General features: G+C 40.1%; 1 protein-coding gene across 28 annotated transcripts in view; it reads right to left on the bottom strand.

Annotated features, from left to right (window-relative positions):
• Nucleotides 1-15049, bottom strand: part of LOC108695316 (aspartyl/asparaginyl beta-hydroxylase) — an 88507-nt gene extending 73458 nt beyond the window's left edge. For 19 of the 28 annotated variants that reach the window (XM_041567903.1, XM_041567902.1, XM_041567907.1 and 16 more), the window contains exon 1: nucleotides 13204-13471. In XM_041567903.1, coding sequence (XP_041423837.1) covers nucleotides 13204-13255 — 52 coding nt within the window. In that variant the 5' untranslated portion in view covers nucleotides 13256-13471. Of the gene's footprint in view, nucleotides 1-13203; nucleotides 13472-14959 lie in introns of those variants that run through there. The other 9 variants (XM_041567906.1, XM_041567905.1, XM_041567904.1 and 6 more) reach the window with 3 other exon arrangements.
• Between the last annotated feature and the right edge of the window lie 671 nt (nucleotides 15050-15720).

Consider the following 15720-nt stretch of genomic DNA (forward strand, 5'->3'; position numbering starts at 1 on the left):
AGGATTGCACAGGCCAACTGTACTGCTAAAGGCTGCCCTTTTTAGGCTTGTTAGTAGAATAGACATGCCTGGACCATTGGACCATGTTATTTGTTGGACTGAAAACCATGACACCTTTCACAATTATGGTACTTCCAGACATAGAAATGGATCCTCCAAAGTAAATCCACGGTTCAGTGGGAAGAGCTGACTATTCATCAATGAGTTCAGGGTATAAGGTAACTGGACGCTCCCCCATCCCTTAGGAATACAAGGGGGCATGGCCTAGCAGGACAGAGATAATAACCTTAACTCCTTTCAGAAACATTGTAGAGACATTATATAATATGTAGTGGTCATATTTCTTCCTATAGGGTCCATAGATACCAAATATCAACACTGTGTGACCTGCCCCAGCCCAGATATTCCCATCTGATAAACCAAGAGCCTAGTCATGTTTGGACACTTTTGAACGCTAATGTGGCATTGAATCCATAACTAGTTTCTTATAGTGTACGGTACGGATTCTGTGCTGATTTATATGTTTGAGTATAGGTTATAGGGTTCCTCCACTACACCTATGAGGGGCCTTGCTGTGAATTTTAAATTCCCCCTAAATGGGGTGTCACCCCTCCACATGGCTCTTATCAGCCAGGGCAACTCAGGCTGTGACCTCTTTACCCCTTTCCAGACCCTAGTGAAGAGATGTCTGTTACTTATCTGATTTTGGTGCAGAAATGATTTTACCATGGCCTCTTTTATGTATGTATGTATGTATGTATATTTTTATTTGTATAGCTCTCCTTGAGGGCAAAGCACTGTACAGCAAAACAATAAATTAGAAGTAACAAACAAGGAGTCATTGAAATAACGTGTTAACTCCTACAGGCCTGTATCGTGACAAAACCTGTAAGAACGATCTATTCACATTAGGCAGTTAAACATATATTCTTTTCCCCTAGCTTAGAACTAGTTTTGGTCTTAAATTCTGGCAATATCCGGAACAGCAAAGAAAAAGAAAAAAAAAACGTGGGAACCTATGCTCTGTGCATTTAAATTTCAGCTGTCACAGATAGGTTAATCAGGTCAGAATTACATTTTTAAGGATTTAAAAGCAAGCGCCAAAAAAAGAATCACCCTGAAATTGTTTATATATTTCCCCCACAATATCCAGCTCTGTATTTTGAAGGTTTTGGGTTTTGAGTAAAAAGCATATGAACATTCGTTGAGTGACAGCAACATTACAGCTACAGTATGCAAGATGGACAGTTTACATTTCCACAAGTCAGTTTACAAGAAGTCAAAAAGCAGGTTAAATGCTAGACAGTACTCTAAAGCAGAAATGCACAGATCCGAGTTGATAGATCCAAATCCAAAAATCAACAAAGCTATAGCTCCTAATGTTCCCTTCATATACAGTAATACCCAATGTTTGTGCTGTATCTTCACATGTTCAGGAAAACATTGCATACATAGCAAAGGATCTAAAGAGAATGCAAAAGTTTGTAGTGTAATAGAACAAGGTCTCCTGTACATAATTACTTGGCCTACTTTAGCAGCTGCTCTGCGAATGCTCAGTTGCACCATCTGGTTGCATGTCATTTTTACAAACCTTTTTTTTTTTTATTCAGCAAATCGCCAGTTTGTAATTTCAGGGGTCCGAATTACCCTAGCAACCATGCATGAAGTTGAAAAAGACTGGAATATAAACAGGAGATGGCCTGAATAAAAGATGAGTAATAAAAAGTAGCAATAACAATACATCTGTAGCCTTACAGAGAACTGTTTTAAGAGGACCTCGTCCAATTTGAAAGCTGGAACTAGTCAGAAGAAGACAAATAGTTCAAATTAAAAGGTGGTTAGCATTAGCCATTTTATAACATACTAAAAGTTAACTTAAAGGTGAACCACTCCTTTAACAGGCAAGACTGAAAGCCAATATATTGTTGTTAGATGTTCTATAATCCATAGAATAAAGAACCCAGTAGTGAAGAGAGAGATTGGTAGGGGCAGAATGAGGCACTTTTGCAGAATTGATAACCTTTCCAGGGAGATGTAGGGCTCCCTAACGGTGTTATCCAGTGCATACATATAAAATCTCACAAAGCAAGTATTTAACCAATGTTAAACAGCAGTGATGATGTGTCCACAGTTAGAAGATTCGTGGCGTGCCATGTCAGTATATCTGCTAATAGCTCATTCTGGCTACTCTGTGTATGTTCCTCCGGGAGATTAAACCGCAACAATAATACTTTATTATCCCTGTGTTTGTTTTACGTTAATTAAAAAGGAAGGTGGAGGCTTAAATGACAGTTTAGGGTAAATACAGCAATATACTGGTTTGAGTAATATAGAAACATTTGCATGAGGTGAGGAGAGACAATGGGGGGGAAACAAAGCCAGAACGTTTTGTGGGGAGGATAAAAGGGCAACTCTCCCAGCCCTTCTTTTTATGGGCCTCCTACAATGGTTGTATGCAGCTGGAAAAGCAAAATGAAAATAATAGAGAGAGAATATCCCCTTAAATCCACTTTAGGGTTGGAATACTGTGCACACCTTGCCAATATAAGATACCATAATGTTTAACAGTGATACCAGCTACTTAAGTTTCCTTTAAAGGACACTGGGCACGTATCATAACAAAATTGTTTACCCCACTGAGATGTAGGCTAACAGAGCCTGTACTCCATTTAAAATAAACAATACCATTTTGCAGTCCCAAAAAATGCTTGCAGCAAGTGCTATACCCACAGAGGGAGGAGGCCATGTCCTGCATTAAAAATGGCATTTACTTATGTAATGAAAACAGAATTTTGCCTCTTTATAGATCCCTGGTAAGGCCTCATCTGGAGTATGCAGTGAAGTTTTGGCTCCAGTCCTTAAAAAGGACATTGATGAGTTGGCAAGAGTGCAGAGACATGCAACATGGCTAAAGGGGAAGGAAACCTAGTTGGCGCAAAAACCCTCCCCCCCCGTGTGTTGCCCACCCTCCCTCCTCCTCCCTGGCCTACGCGTTCCGCTGGGCAAATGCCCCTAACTTGTTACTTAGCCTTCTGCGCAGGTCCAGTCCAGGGAGTTCACAGACGACATCTTCTTCCACGCGATCTTCTTCCTGCTTTGAACGGCGTTTTGGCGCATGCGCAGTAGGAGCATTTCGCCGGTACGGATCTACTGCGCATGCGCCAAAAGTCACAAAGTACTTTTGGCGCATGCGCAGTAGATCGTACCGGCGAAATGCTCCTACTGCGCATGCGCCGGTCAAAGCAGGAAGAAGATCGCGTGGAAGAAGATGTCGTCTGTGAACTCCCTGGACTGGACCTACGCAGAAGGGTAACTAACAAGTTAGGGGCATTTGCCCAGCGGGACGGGTAGGCCAGGGGGGAGGAGGAAGGGTGGGCAACACACAGGATGGGGGGAGGGTTTTTGCGCCAACTAGGTTTCCTTCCCCTTTAAGGGGATGGAAGATTTACATTATTCAGAAGACTGTCTAAACGTTTGTGAGGGGACATGATTACTCTTTACAAGTACATTAGAGGCATCATAGACACGGGATGCACATTTATTAAAGTGACACTGACGCATTCCTATAAAAATAGGAACGTGTCGGTATCAGTGAAAAGAAGCTGCACACAAAATATAAGCTGTTACAAGCTCCCCAAAGCCGCCCCCAGCCCGGCAGACCTTAGTAACGGTGACCCTCCGACACACCTTATATTTCCCGTGCAGCTTCTTTTCACTGATACTGACACGTTCCTATTTTTTATTAAATGAATTGGACAAATTTGACCAAACTCGATTCAAGTTTTTTCTCTGAAAAAAACTCGAATGTCAGGAAGGCTACAAACAACTCCAAATTGGTCACTGCACCTCTCCCATTGACTTATACTGTAATTCGGCAGGTTTTAGGTGGCGGATAATCAAATTTGAATTCTTAAAGGGCCAGAAGAAAACTGTTGAAAGGCACTTTATGTAAAGTCTTGGCTCCTGCAGTAAATAACCACAACAGTTGCAATGCGCATAGTTGGGTTCATCATTTCTCTAAAATGCGTGCTTGAGACAGTGGGAGCTTAACTTATTTTTTGCAACACTGCCACCTGCTGGCTTGATCAAATACTCAAGCATTTTATAAACCTTTTAGAATGTAACTACTAACATTAAGGATGTGGATAAGAGTGTGGTGGTAGATACAGTTTTGCACATGAACATTACAGTGTTGACTGGTCAAAGGCTGTCACAAGAGCAGCTTGTTGGAGAGTTTATTACTCAGGTCTAAATATGCCCTCAGGAAGAAAATACCTGCAGCAGTCACTTAGCCCTTCTGTATGGCAACATTTGGATTGGTATCCCACGCCCTTAAAGGAATACCCACAACGGTTACTGTATGCCAGTAGGTGGTTTATTATTCCATGGCTGAGGAAAGATTTGTAAACTGAAGCCAAGTCAGCTCACCAATCGGCTATTTTATACCACCAAACATAAAATCAGTATCTGTGACTATATTGGTGCATATGGAAGTTTTAGCCTAAAAACACAAGGTCAGATACACAGATACACAGCTCAATTTCAACTACATTCTACAATTGCTATAAATGCAAATCTGTATTTGATATATAACGGAAAGCTACCGTCATTAGGAAAAATTTTAACATTTGTGTTTATGACCCCTTGGCAATAAGAGGAGTAAAATATTTTAAAAGACATAATCTATTCCTGTTTAAAATAATGAAATTATAAATGTTACCTAATATTTTCTATAGAAGACAAGAAGGTTTAGACACACATTTAAAGACAAAACACTCCATGCACTGACTTAAAGCTGCATTGAAATGGGTTATTATGGAAATAAGCAAAGCACAAATAGTTCATGCAAACCAAGCAACCTTGCTAGCGAAATCACAACCATCAAAGGATACAAAAAAAATACAATGCATTTCACACTATTACCAGGTTATTTTCTCACCCGTGATCACGGACTTCTGTTGTGGAGCCAATTTCTGCATGTAAGGAACAACCCATTGAAATGGATAAATGAAAGTATTCAACTTTGTTTCAGAAATAAATATGCATTCTGATATATATATATATATATATATTGTGCTATAAAAGAAACAATTCTCAAGTCTGTTCCATTTTCAGGTACACGTACACTTGTAATGGTACCGGATTTAGCCTTTGTTAAGCAAAATGGCAGACACTTTGCCACTGCGGACTGGGATACCAGAGGCCCACCAGAAAACCTTAGGTTGAGGGCCCACTTTCCAAACTATTATACCTCCTCTCCTCACTCAACCTCTTTATTCTCCTAGTCTCTTTTCTCTACATACTATACTCTATTCTTCCATTATTAAGCCTCTTTGTTCCCATAAAGAAATAGGGAATGACCATGAAATAGGCCAAATGGTTAGAAGCAAGAGGGCCCACTGACACCTGGCCCATTGTGAGTTTTCCTGGTATCCCGGTGGGCCAGTACGACACTGTAAAAGTCCATAAGGATGGCATTTCCTGACGATGTCAGATGCGGCTCATTCAGACACTGATCAAGCTAAATGCAAAGTCAAAGATCAAATCAAATGTTCTCAGGAGCCTGTTTGGGTCACCAATTTAGCTCATCTTTCATGCTTAATAGAATACTAAAAAGACAAGCAGCCAAAGTGCAAAAGCCTACAATTCCTGGCATTCTTTTACCTTTTAACATTCTTTTGGGCTATTGTATCCCAACAACGTTCCCCAAAGGTTGCTCACCTTTAAATATTTACTTTTAGGGCTCTTACACACTGGCGGTTTTTCCTGCTCTTTCTTCCGTTTAGCCTCAGGGAAGCTCAGGAGAAGACTCACTCAATTATTGTGAAGGGGGCTGTGAAATGCAACATGCTGTGTCCCACCTGTGTTTGGCGCTTACATGCGTCTGTGTGAGTACAGCCCCCTTCACAATAATTGAGTGCATCTACTCCTGAGCTTCCCTGCGGCTAAACGGAAGAAATCGCAACACAGGGGAGCGCCCGTGTGTAAGAGCCCTTAGAATGATGAAGACAGTAATATTCTGACACAATTTGCATTTGGTTTTGATTTTAGATTTTTGGGGTTTTTGAGTTATTTAGGTTTATGTTCAGCTCTCCAGTTTGCAGTTTCAACAATCTGGTTGCTATGTACAAAATACTCTAGCAACCATACACTGATTTGAACAAAGAGACTGGGATATCAATAGGAGAGGACGTGAATAGAAAGAAGAGCAATAAAAATTAGCAGTAACAATAAACATGGAGTCAGTGCTCCCCATTTGAAAGCTGACAGAGTCAGAAGGTGGCAAATAAACCAAAAACTAAAAAAAAAAATTAAAAAATAAAGCACAGTTGAAACACTGCTTAGAATTCTAAAGTTAACTTAAAGGGGACCCGTCACCCTGACATAAAAAGCTGTGTAATAAAAGTCCTTTTCAAATTAAACAAGAAATCCACATTTTTATTAAAGAATTTATAGTTGTTGGTAACTCGTTTAAATATCTCAGCTGTCAATCAAATATTTCCTGCTCCTCCTCTATGACTTAGGCATAGAATCACTGCACTCCCCATATTCTCCCTCTCTCTTCACCATTTAATTGTGTAACCAGTGCATGGGGATGGACATCAGGTCCCCCATTCTGGTGCACAAACAAGATCTTGAGATGATGCAAGGCTTGTCTTAATAACATTGTCCAAAACATGGGTTCTGTCTGCTTGTTATAATTATGAATTCCCAGACTGAAGGAAACAGGATTCAAATAATTTATACAGTGTAATTAAAGTTTATTTTGCTTGACTGACATGATAAAACAGGATTTGGGATAATTTTTTGGGGTGCAGGTCCCTTTTAAAGGTGAATTACCCCTTTAAAAAAACAGGGAAAGAGGTAAAAGGGCCAAATGCAGATGTTAAAGAAAGTCTTTTGTATACGCTTATAAAGTCTTCAAAGACTTTTTCTATAAATGCATAATTCTATTATATTTGAGCCCCTGATCACATGCTAAAAATGGACCAAAAAGTTCTAATCCATATCATCATGTCACCTACCAACGTTTAATTCTGAACATCAAAAAATGCTTTCAGTGCAAAGTCAAGTATTTATTTTTGCAAATAGAATAACCAATAAGCCTAAAATGTTGTGATAGATTGATTAATAACCAACCAGAATGGTTGTCCTATGTTTTATTGTCCATATTGTAGCATGAAAGAACAGTTCCAACTAAAAGGTCCATTGATATACAGGAATATGAGCTGTTATCCAGAAAGCTCCAAATTAAAGAAAGGCCATCTCCCATAGACACTGGTTTCATCAAATAATTCTAATTTAAAAATAATTTACTGTTTCTCTGTAATAATAAAACAGTTTCTTGTACTTGATCCCAACTAAGATATAATTAATCCTTATTAGAGGCAAAACAATTCTCTCGGGTTTATTTAATAAAGTATTACATTATTTTTTTACCAGACTTAAGGCATGAAGATCCAAATTAAGGAAAGACCCCTGGACGCGAGGATTCTGTAGAACAGGTTCCATACCTGTAGACCTCACTAGGCAGGCAGCAGTTGCTGCACACTTATTTTTCCCCACCAGGGGGCAGATTAACTAAGGTTCAAATGGTAAATTCGAATTTTTTTTTTTTTTTGATTAAAACCACCAACTCAAATTTGAATTCAAATGTGAGATTTATTACAAATTTGAATATTTGCCACCTAAAACCTGCCCAGTTCATATAGAAGTCAATGGCAGAGGTCCCTTGAACAATATGAACATGTTAATAGTAGTGATGAGCGAAATGTTTTGCCAAATTTTGCCACGAAAATTATGCTTATAGACTCCAATAGGAGAAAAAAAAATGGACGCACATCAAAAAAAAAAAATACATATAAGTTTCTACTTTATTTTTTACATCATGACAAAGATGAAGAAATCCCAAGCCAACACAAGAATTTTAAATAGAAAAAATGAAAGTTAACGGTTAAGTTAAAGCTGCCACAACTTTAACCAATGATCATGTCTGTCCTGAGTGGCAAGTCTTCACAAGCGCATGTCTAACGCTGGGACAAAGCTGTCATCTGTGGTGCTTAGCCTGAATGACCAACGTAGTGTTAAAAAGTGCTGGATGGCCACAAGGGAGTCATGGAAATGACTGACTGCTTGCAGTTTTTTTTTGCTGTTATCTAAACAGCTATGTTAAAGGAACAGTAACACCAGGAAATTGTTAATTCCTTTGTTTCGTTCACTTAGTCTATTGGGGAAAAGTAATATGCTCTGTTAGATCAAAAACCTACGCTAAGACCATTGTGAATTTTAGCAACTGTCTTTTTTGACCAATTACAGACCTCAACGACGTCATCCTAATGTTTGTGACCAAATGGATTTTGAGAACATTCGCAGTGAATCTAATACAATTTAGCAAAAAAAATATTTAATGAAACTCCAGAGCAGGTGTTAAAGCTAACTTTTTCGTAGCGATGTAATATTCACCAGCAAATAATTTTACATTGCAAGCGGAATTAAACATTCTCAAAAAATAGCCATTTCAAACATCACCCCATTCCAACTTAAATGCCTTATTTCAAAAAAAAAAAAAAAAAAGTGTGATGTTTCCTAAAAAAAGTGTCTGGGAATACAAAGATTTTGTACATTATGTTCATTTCTGAACTAGCTAGGCAGTAGAACTTAATGGAACGGTAACATAAAAAAAATTAAAGTGTTTTAAAGTAATACAAATATAATGTAGTGTTGCTCTGCACTGGTAAAACTGCTTTGTTTGCTTCAGAAACACTACTATTGTTTATATAAATAAGCTGCTGTGTAGCAATGGGCAGCCATTTAAAGGAGAAAAGGCTCAAGTTACAGCAGATAAGCTCTGTAGAACATAAGGTGTTATCTGTTATCCACTATTTAACCTGTGCCATATAGACTTTTTTTCAATCTCCACAATTGCAACACAGCAACTTGTTTATATGAACTATAGTAGTGTTTCTGAAGCCAACATATCAGTTTTACCAGTGCAGGGCAACAGTACATGCAATTTTAATTACTTTAAAACACTTCTATTTTTTTGGTGTTACTGTTCCTTTAAAGCCACATTGTCCTCACCGACAATATTTGCCTCGAAACTTAGGCACACACACAGATTTAAAATATCAATACAAGTAGTTTGTGTTAGCCATTTGTAATTGGAAAAAGTGTTTCCTTTGCAAAGTCTTACCACTATTTCAGCAAAACTCTTGAGCTTCAAGGGCCTGTCGCCTTTCATGCTTACAAGAGTGCGTAACAGAAAATTCATTTATAGCTGTCAAAACATCAGTATAATAGTATAATGAATTGGGCTTATTTGAGGTCACTTGGACAAGTTCTTTGAGGCGACTAATCTCCCCGAACTGCTTCCTCTTCTCCTGCGCCGGCTGTAATGAGAGTCGCCTGCGTTATGACACACGCGGCGCTTCGTTTTCCGAAGTTGCTCAAATTTACCTCACGAGGAAACTTCGAGAAACTTCGGAAAACAAATCGCCGCGTGTATCAAAACGCTAAAACAAGTTGCCAATTCACGGAGAAGCCCTATATTTAATTAGCTCCTCCTTATTTCAGTGCCTAAAAAGCTAATGCTTGTGAAAGAGAGGGGTTTGTTTATATAGAGGGTTTGTCATCAGACTGCTGATTTGTTTTAAGCAGATCAGAAGTTGGTTGCTTTGAGTTTCAGTGTTTGCCCTGTTTCAGACCCCATGTTGGAAAAGGAGATATAGTTGCCTTTTAAATAGAATATGTGTAGGGGTAATACATATATTTAAAGAATAATGACCCCCCATACACACATATGAACAGTGTATAGTCTATTTCCCATGTTACAATGCCCACATAAGTAAATCTGTATTCCAAAAAGTTAAAGAAGGAACAAGTCACTGAAGCATTCAGAAATTTTTTTCTTTCAGAACATGAAAGAAAAAAATGTGCCATGAACTTTGTAAGATATTGAACTTACTGAATCAGCTTTATTTCTTTTCATATAGTTGTTTTGCAGTGCAGTGAACCACAAAACACTTGCTATTGCCACTCACTTGGTTTCAGCTCTGTTTCTCCTGTAACCTTTATTAGACTATCCAAAAGAAATGAGGAACTTATGATGCATATACGTGTGGCATAAAGAAATATGTGACCAGCTCCGTGTTGTAGCTCCCACCCTTCCCAGCTATAGTCAGGTGATCCCACTGGTGTCTAATAAAAGGGCAGCCAAGTTTGGGAGTTTTACTTTGAAAGCAGCTAGTAAGTTGCAGGTAAAACTTAGTCCCTTTGTAAAATGTATAATTAAGCAATTGAATTCTTATTGAATCAGATGAAAATTAAGCGTAGGACTGGCCAGATATGGGATGACTTTGACGTAGTTGGCCAGCTTAAATATATTGCAATATATGGACAAACAATCCCTGTGTTGTTTAAAGGGTAAGGCATTTTTCAGTAGCAGTATGCACAAAATGTCTCTGTCTTAAATATATTGATAATAAGTTGAGTGCAGAGGACTCTTGCACTCTTGCATTTGATATATATATATATATATATCGCGTCAGATCAACGCTGCAACACCATCCAACAATGCTATTATTTACCTTATTTCTGATGCATCCGACACCTGCGTTTTTGCGCAGCGTGTCGGTACGCGCAGAAATCGTCCATGTAGTCCTACCATTAATGCCATATAAGTTGCCACATACAAATGCATAATTGCAAAAGATGAAGGCATACTACACATCAGCTGAGCATGAGCTACTCAGAGGGGAAACGCTAGTACATTTGGGAAAATCCCTGTTACACAGATTGCTCGAGACCTGGGGTTTTTGCAGATAACAGATCTTTCCGTAATTTGGATCTTCATACTTTAAAGGGGTTGTTCACCTTCAAACAACTAGTTGTTTTCAGATAGATCACCAGAAATAACTTTTTCCAAACACTTTCTATGTGTCACCTTTTTATCTAATATTGAAGTGTAAAGTGTCATTTTTTACCCTCTTAACTAGCTCTAGGTGGTGGGTCGCCGACCCTGTAAACTGTTGTACATTGATACATTTAATTGATACATTTCTTATCTTTGTCACTGCTGAGCAGAATCTCTGAGTTTCATTACAGGCAGCTGTTAGAATTGATACAATAGTTGCTAATATTCCACAGATGCTGCTGAGAAATGTATTAACTCAATGTTGTAAAATTGTAACAGTTTAGAGTCTGTACCTGAATTACTGAGCTGCCAGACAAACACCAGAGACACAAATATTCAACTTTAAAAACTTGGAATTTGGAAAAACTGCAAAAAATTAATAATGGAAAGTAATTGAAAAAAGTATTTATTTCTGGGGAACAATCTGAAAACAACTGAACTGAAAAAGTGTTTGAAAGGCCAACAACCCCTTTAAGTCTACTAGAAAATCATGTAAACATTACGTACACCCAATAAATGGTTTGCTTCCAATTAGTATTAATTATTGGTTGGGATCAAGTACAAGGTACAGTTTTATTATTACAGAGAAAAAGGAAATCATTTTTAAACATTTGGATTATTTGGTTAAAATTTAGTCTATGGGAGATGGCCTTTCAGTAATTCTGAGCTTTGTGGATAATGGGTTTCTGGATAACAGATCTCATGCATGTACTATCTGGCCTGAATTCTCTTGCTTGCACCAACTAAACTCCCCCACCACCATTGCAACAAGGCTCCCCAGTCATTCAGCCTCTCAGAACTTGTCCCCACCCCCCCTTAATTGTGCCCCAGGCAGAGCCGTAACTAGAGGGGGGCAGGCCCTGGCACGGGACGTGCAGCCGGGCCCCGCCCCCCTCCGTATGGCCAGAAACGGCCGCATTAGTACAGTGGCGTGAGCTGCCGGGGGGCCCTGAGGGGGTGCGGGCCCTGGCCCAATCGCACCCCCTGCTCTCCCGGTAGTTACGCCACTGGCCCCAGGCACATGGCTACCCGGTCTACTCCTAGTTCAGGCCCTGGATATAAGAGGTCACTTCTAGTGCAGCTTCAAGTGTATTTCCTGGGCCAAAGCCAGTCATATAGTAAAAGCGCTCCATTATGAATAAAATGCCAGCTTTGACTGTCTGTGCACCTGCAGGTTTCCTTTACATTTCCCATTTAGTCTCCGTCCATGTCAGGAATCATAAAGAACATGTGCTGTATTTCAATAACTCATTGGCCGCTGCTTAAAATAATTAGTTTACTTAAGTATAAAGTGATAAAGATAAATACCTTGTTACAGTGTATGTGGGTGGAGGGTGAGGATGTTAGAATATATTATATTATACAGCCTAGGGGTATAAGAATCTACTAATTTATATATAATTGAGTTTCATAAGTTGTTCTTAAGTATAAACTCCACCAATTATGTTCGGTCTCCGGCAAACATTGAGCAGTTAGTTGCCTCCCCTTGTTAAACTATAACCATGAGTGAGGAGAGGTGTATCTGGGAGATAATGTCCATATTAGTTATTTGACTGACTGGAACTTCAGGCACTTTAGCTTTCTGTGCAGTGCTATGTACACTCATTGGAGAGCTTTCTAATCACTCCTTGGCAATCTCTTAAACAATGCGCCTTTAGAAATGTGCTCTGCAATGTCTGCTTGCAGCAAAAAAAAAAACCACATCTGGATCACATATCCTAAACATGCCCACATCTTCTGCAGGGAGGTGGGAAGCCAACACATCAGCCCCCCCCCCATGTCTTACTAAGCCGGCTTTTCACATTGACACGTGAGTAATGGGCCGGAAAGGTAAACTGCCAGGATTTCCTCTGCACATGAAGAGAGATTTCATTCAGTTCAATCAAATTCCAAACCTGCTCCACAGATGCAACTGCAACTCTCACATAGTTTTAAGTTGGGGACGACTGCTCAGAAAGAGTGAAGAAAGTGGGAGGATGACATTTATTGTGGACAGTTATTATTATTATTAACATATATTATATAAAGTGGCAACATATTCTGCAGTGCTGTACAATAGTAGTCTCTATAGATATAGTCTCTGCCCACTCCAAAAGAGAACTTAGGCCTCACTTGCATCAGATTTTGGGCAGGAGGATATCAGTCCATAATGGAACCTTGACATAAGATGCTTAGCCTGTGCAATACTCTGTGCAAGACTTTACTCCTTAAAGCGCTGGGTGCAATGCTCACCATATACAGCAAAAAGCTAAACATTAAATCTTACACGAGACTAGGGGCTGAATACTTACCCTTCTTTCCACCTTTGGGGTTCTTCCTCTGGCTGGACGAGCTCTTGCTCATGTTTGTGGTTACTCAGAGACAGCGTTAGGCAGCACAGCAGTCAATCTCAGCAGGGCACAGCAGCAATACAATTCCGCCAACAGCTTTTACAGTGAATTTATATTGGGGAAATGCATTGACTCTCAAGGTTTCTCTCCTCTTCCACCCAGCAATTTCTGGCCTCAAGACATGAGCTGCTTGTGCATTTCCACTCTCCCTCTACAAATTACTGAATGATAGAAAGGGCAGCCAATCACAGACTGGTTCAGAAAGAGGGTGGGGCTCCAGCTCCAGTTACCAGGACAGTAGCTTGTGTCCACCCACATTCTTAACCCTTTCTGTCCAGTTGACCCTAACTTACATCCGGTGCATAATTCTCTTCTCTTGTTCATGGACTACAATTCCCAGCATGCACAGCATACAAAAAAACACTAAGAAAGTGGGAGGACGACACTATTTGTGGGTTGTTTTTATTATTATTATTATTATTATTATTATTATTATTAACATATATTATATAAAGTGGCAACATATTCTGCAATGCTGTACAATAGAAAGCTCTATGGATTTAACATACAATACACATCAGGTCTGGGCCAAGCCAACCGGGTGCACTAGGCAACAGGGTCGCCCACCACGCTCCCCCCCCAGTATGAACGAGCATGGGAACGTGCGGACACAGGCATCACGACAACAGGGAGAGGGAGGGGAGAGTGACAACTGGGAGAGTAGCAGAGAGGAGGAGAGAGTGGCACAGGGAAGGGAATGGGTGAGCAGCAGAGGGGAGGGAACACAGACTAGGGGTAGGCAGAAGATGATTTAACAGGTACCCGCCCAGCATCCCCCTATCATTGCGCCCTAGGTGGGTGCCTCTTCTACCCACCCCTGGTTCCAGCACTGATATACATACAAATACAGAAAGTAAACAGAGTGTTGCTCATGACAGTTTACAATCTAAAACATAAGCCATTATCTATCTTTACTTGTATACAAACCTCACTACAACTCAGAGCATCAGATTTTGGGCAGGATGATATCAGTCCATAATAGGACACTGACATCAGGAATGAATGTTGCTTAAGTGCTTATTGTTTAGTAAAAGTACATGTTAAGCCCCATTTAATTCTGCTCTGCTTCATTTGGAGCTTTCTAAAAGGACTTCAATTCCCAGCATGCATAGCGTGCAGAAAACAGCTAGCCACAGGAAGAGATGTACGACAGTGGGAGGAAGTGGAACCCTTACATTAAAGTTAGGCACCCCAAGTGATTGTATTTACTTACCTGACACCCTGGGCCAGTGCTTCTATCAGGAGGAGGAAAGTGCACCAGCCCGGGATTACCCCAGTGAGCACCACAGATTGATCATCTTCCTGCATCTTCTTTCTTCAATTTTCCCGGGGCAGACGCATGCACAGAAGAACTAAATAGCCGGCTTTTTCGTTAACGGTCGTCTTTTCGCTCTACTGCGCATGCTTACCAGCGAGAAGAAAAAGGAAGTCACTCCATGGTGCTCACTGGAATAACCCTGGGCTGCTGCAGTTTTCTGCAATAGGAGGACCGACCTGGGGTTTCATGTAAGTAAATACACTTGTTTGTGCCTAACTTTTGGCACCCCGGAGTATAACAGGACTTTTCTTCTCATTTAAAGCACTGGGTACAATGCTCACCATTTATAGCAAAAGGCTAAACATTAAACCGAACACAAGACTGGGGCTGAATACTTACCCCTCTTTCCACCTTTGGGGTTGTTTCTCTGACTGGACAAGCTGTTGCTCATGTTTGTGGTTACTCAGAGACAGCAGGAGTCAATCTCAGCAGGGCACAGCAGCCTTACAATTCAGCCCACAGCTTTAACAGTGACTTAATATTGGGGAAACTGACAAGGTTAGCCCTACTCTTTCGGCTTCTCTCCTCCCAGCAATTTCTAGGCTCAAGGAGACATGAGATGCTTGTGCATTTCCACTCTCCCTCTACAAATACTGAATGATAGAAAGGGCAGCCAATCACTGCTGGGTTCAAAAGGAGGGTGGGGCTCCAGTCACCAGGAAAGTGGCTCACAAAGATCCCTGACCCTAGCCAAACAGGACAAGAAGGGGGGGGGGGGCTGAACTCAGATTAAATCTCACTCTTTTGCTTTTGTTGAAAGTGGCAGCATGGATGTAGTTGAGCACTGCACCCGGCATTTTAAAGTACTGTACAGGCTAAGCATGTAATATCAGGGTTCCACTTTCTCCCACTGTCACACATCTCTTCCTGTGGCTAGCTGTTTTCTGTATGTACAGTATGTTGGGAATTGCAGTCCATGAACGAGAGAAAATAATTTGGCACAGTATGTAAATTAGGGATGACTGCTTTGAAAGTGTTAACAAAGTGGGGGGGATAACACTTATTGTGGACAGTTATTATTATTATTATTATTATTATTAATAATAATAATAATAATAACATATATAAAGTGGAAAACTATTCTGCAGTGCTGTACAATA

This window comes from Xenopus laevis, chromosome 6S (genome assembly GCF_017654675.1).
Source record: "Xenopus laevis strain J_2021 chromosome 6S, Xenopus_laevis_v10.1, whole genome shotgun sequence".
Taxonomy (NCBI): Eukaryota; Metazoa; Chordata; class Amphibia; order Anura; family Pipidae; genus Xenopus; species Xenopus laevis.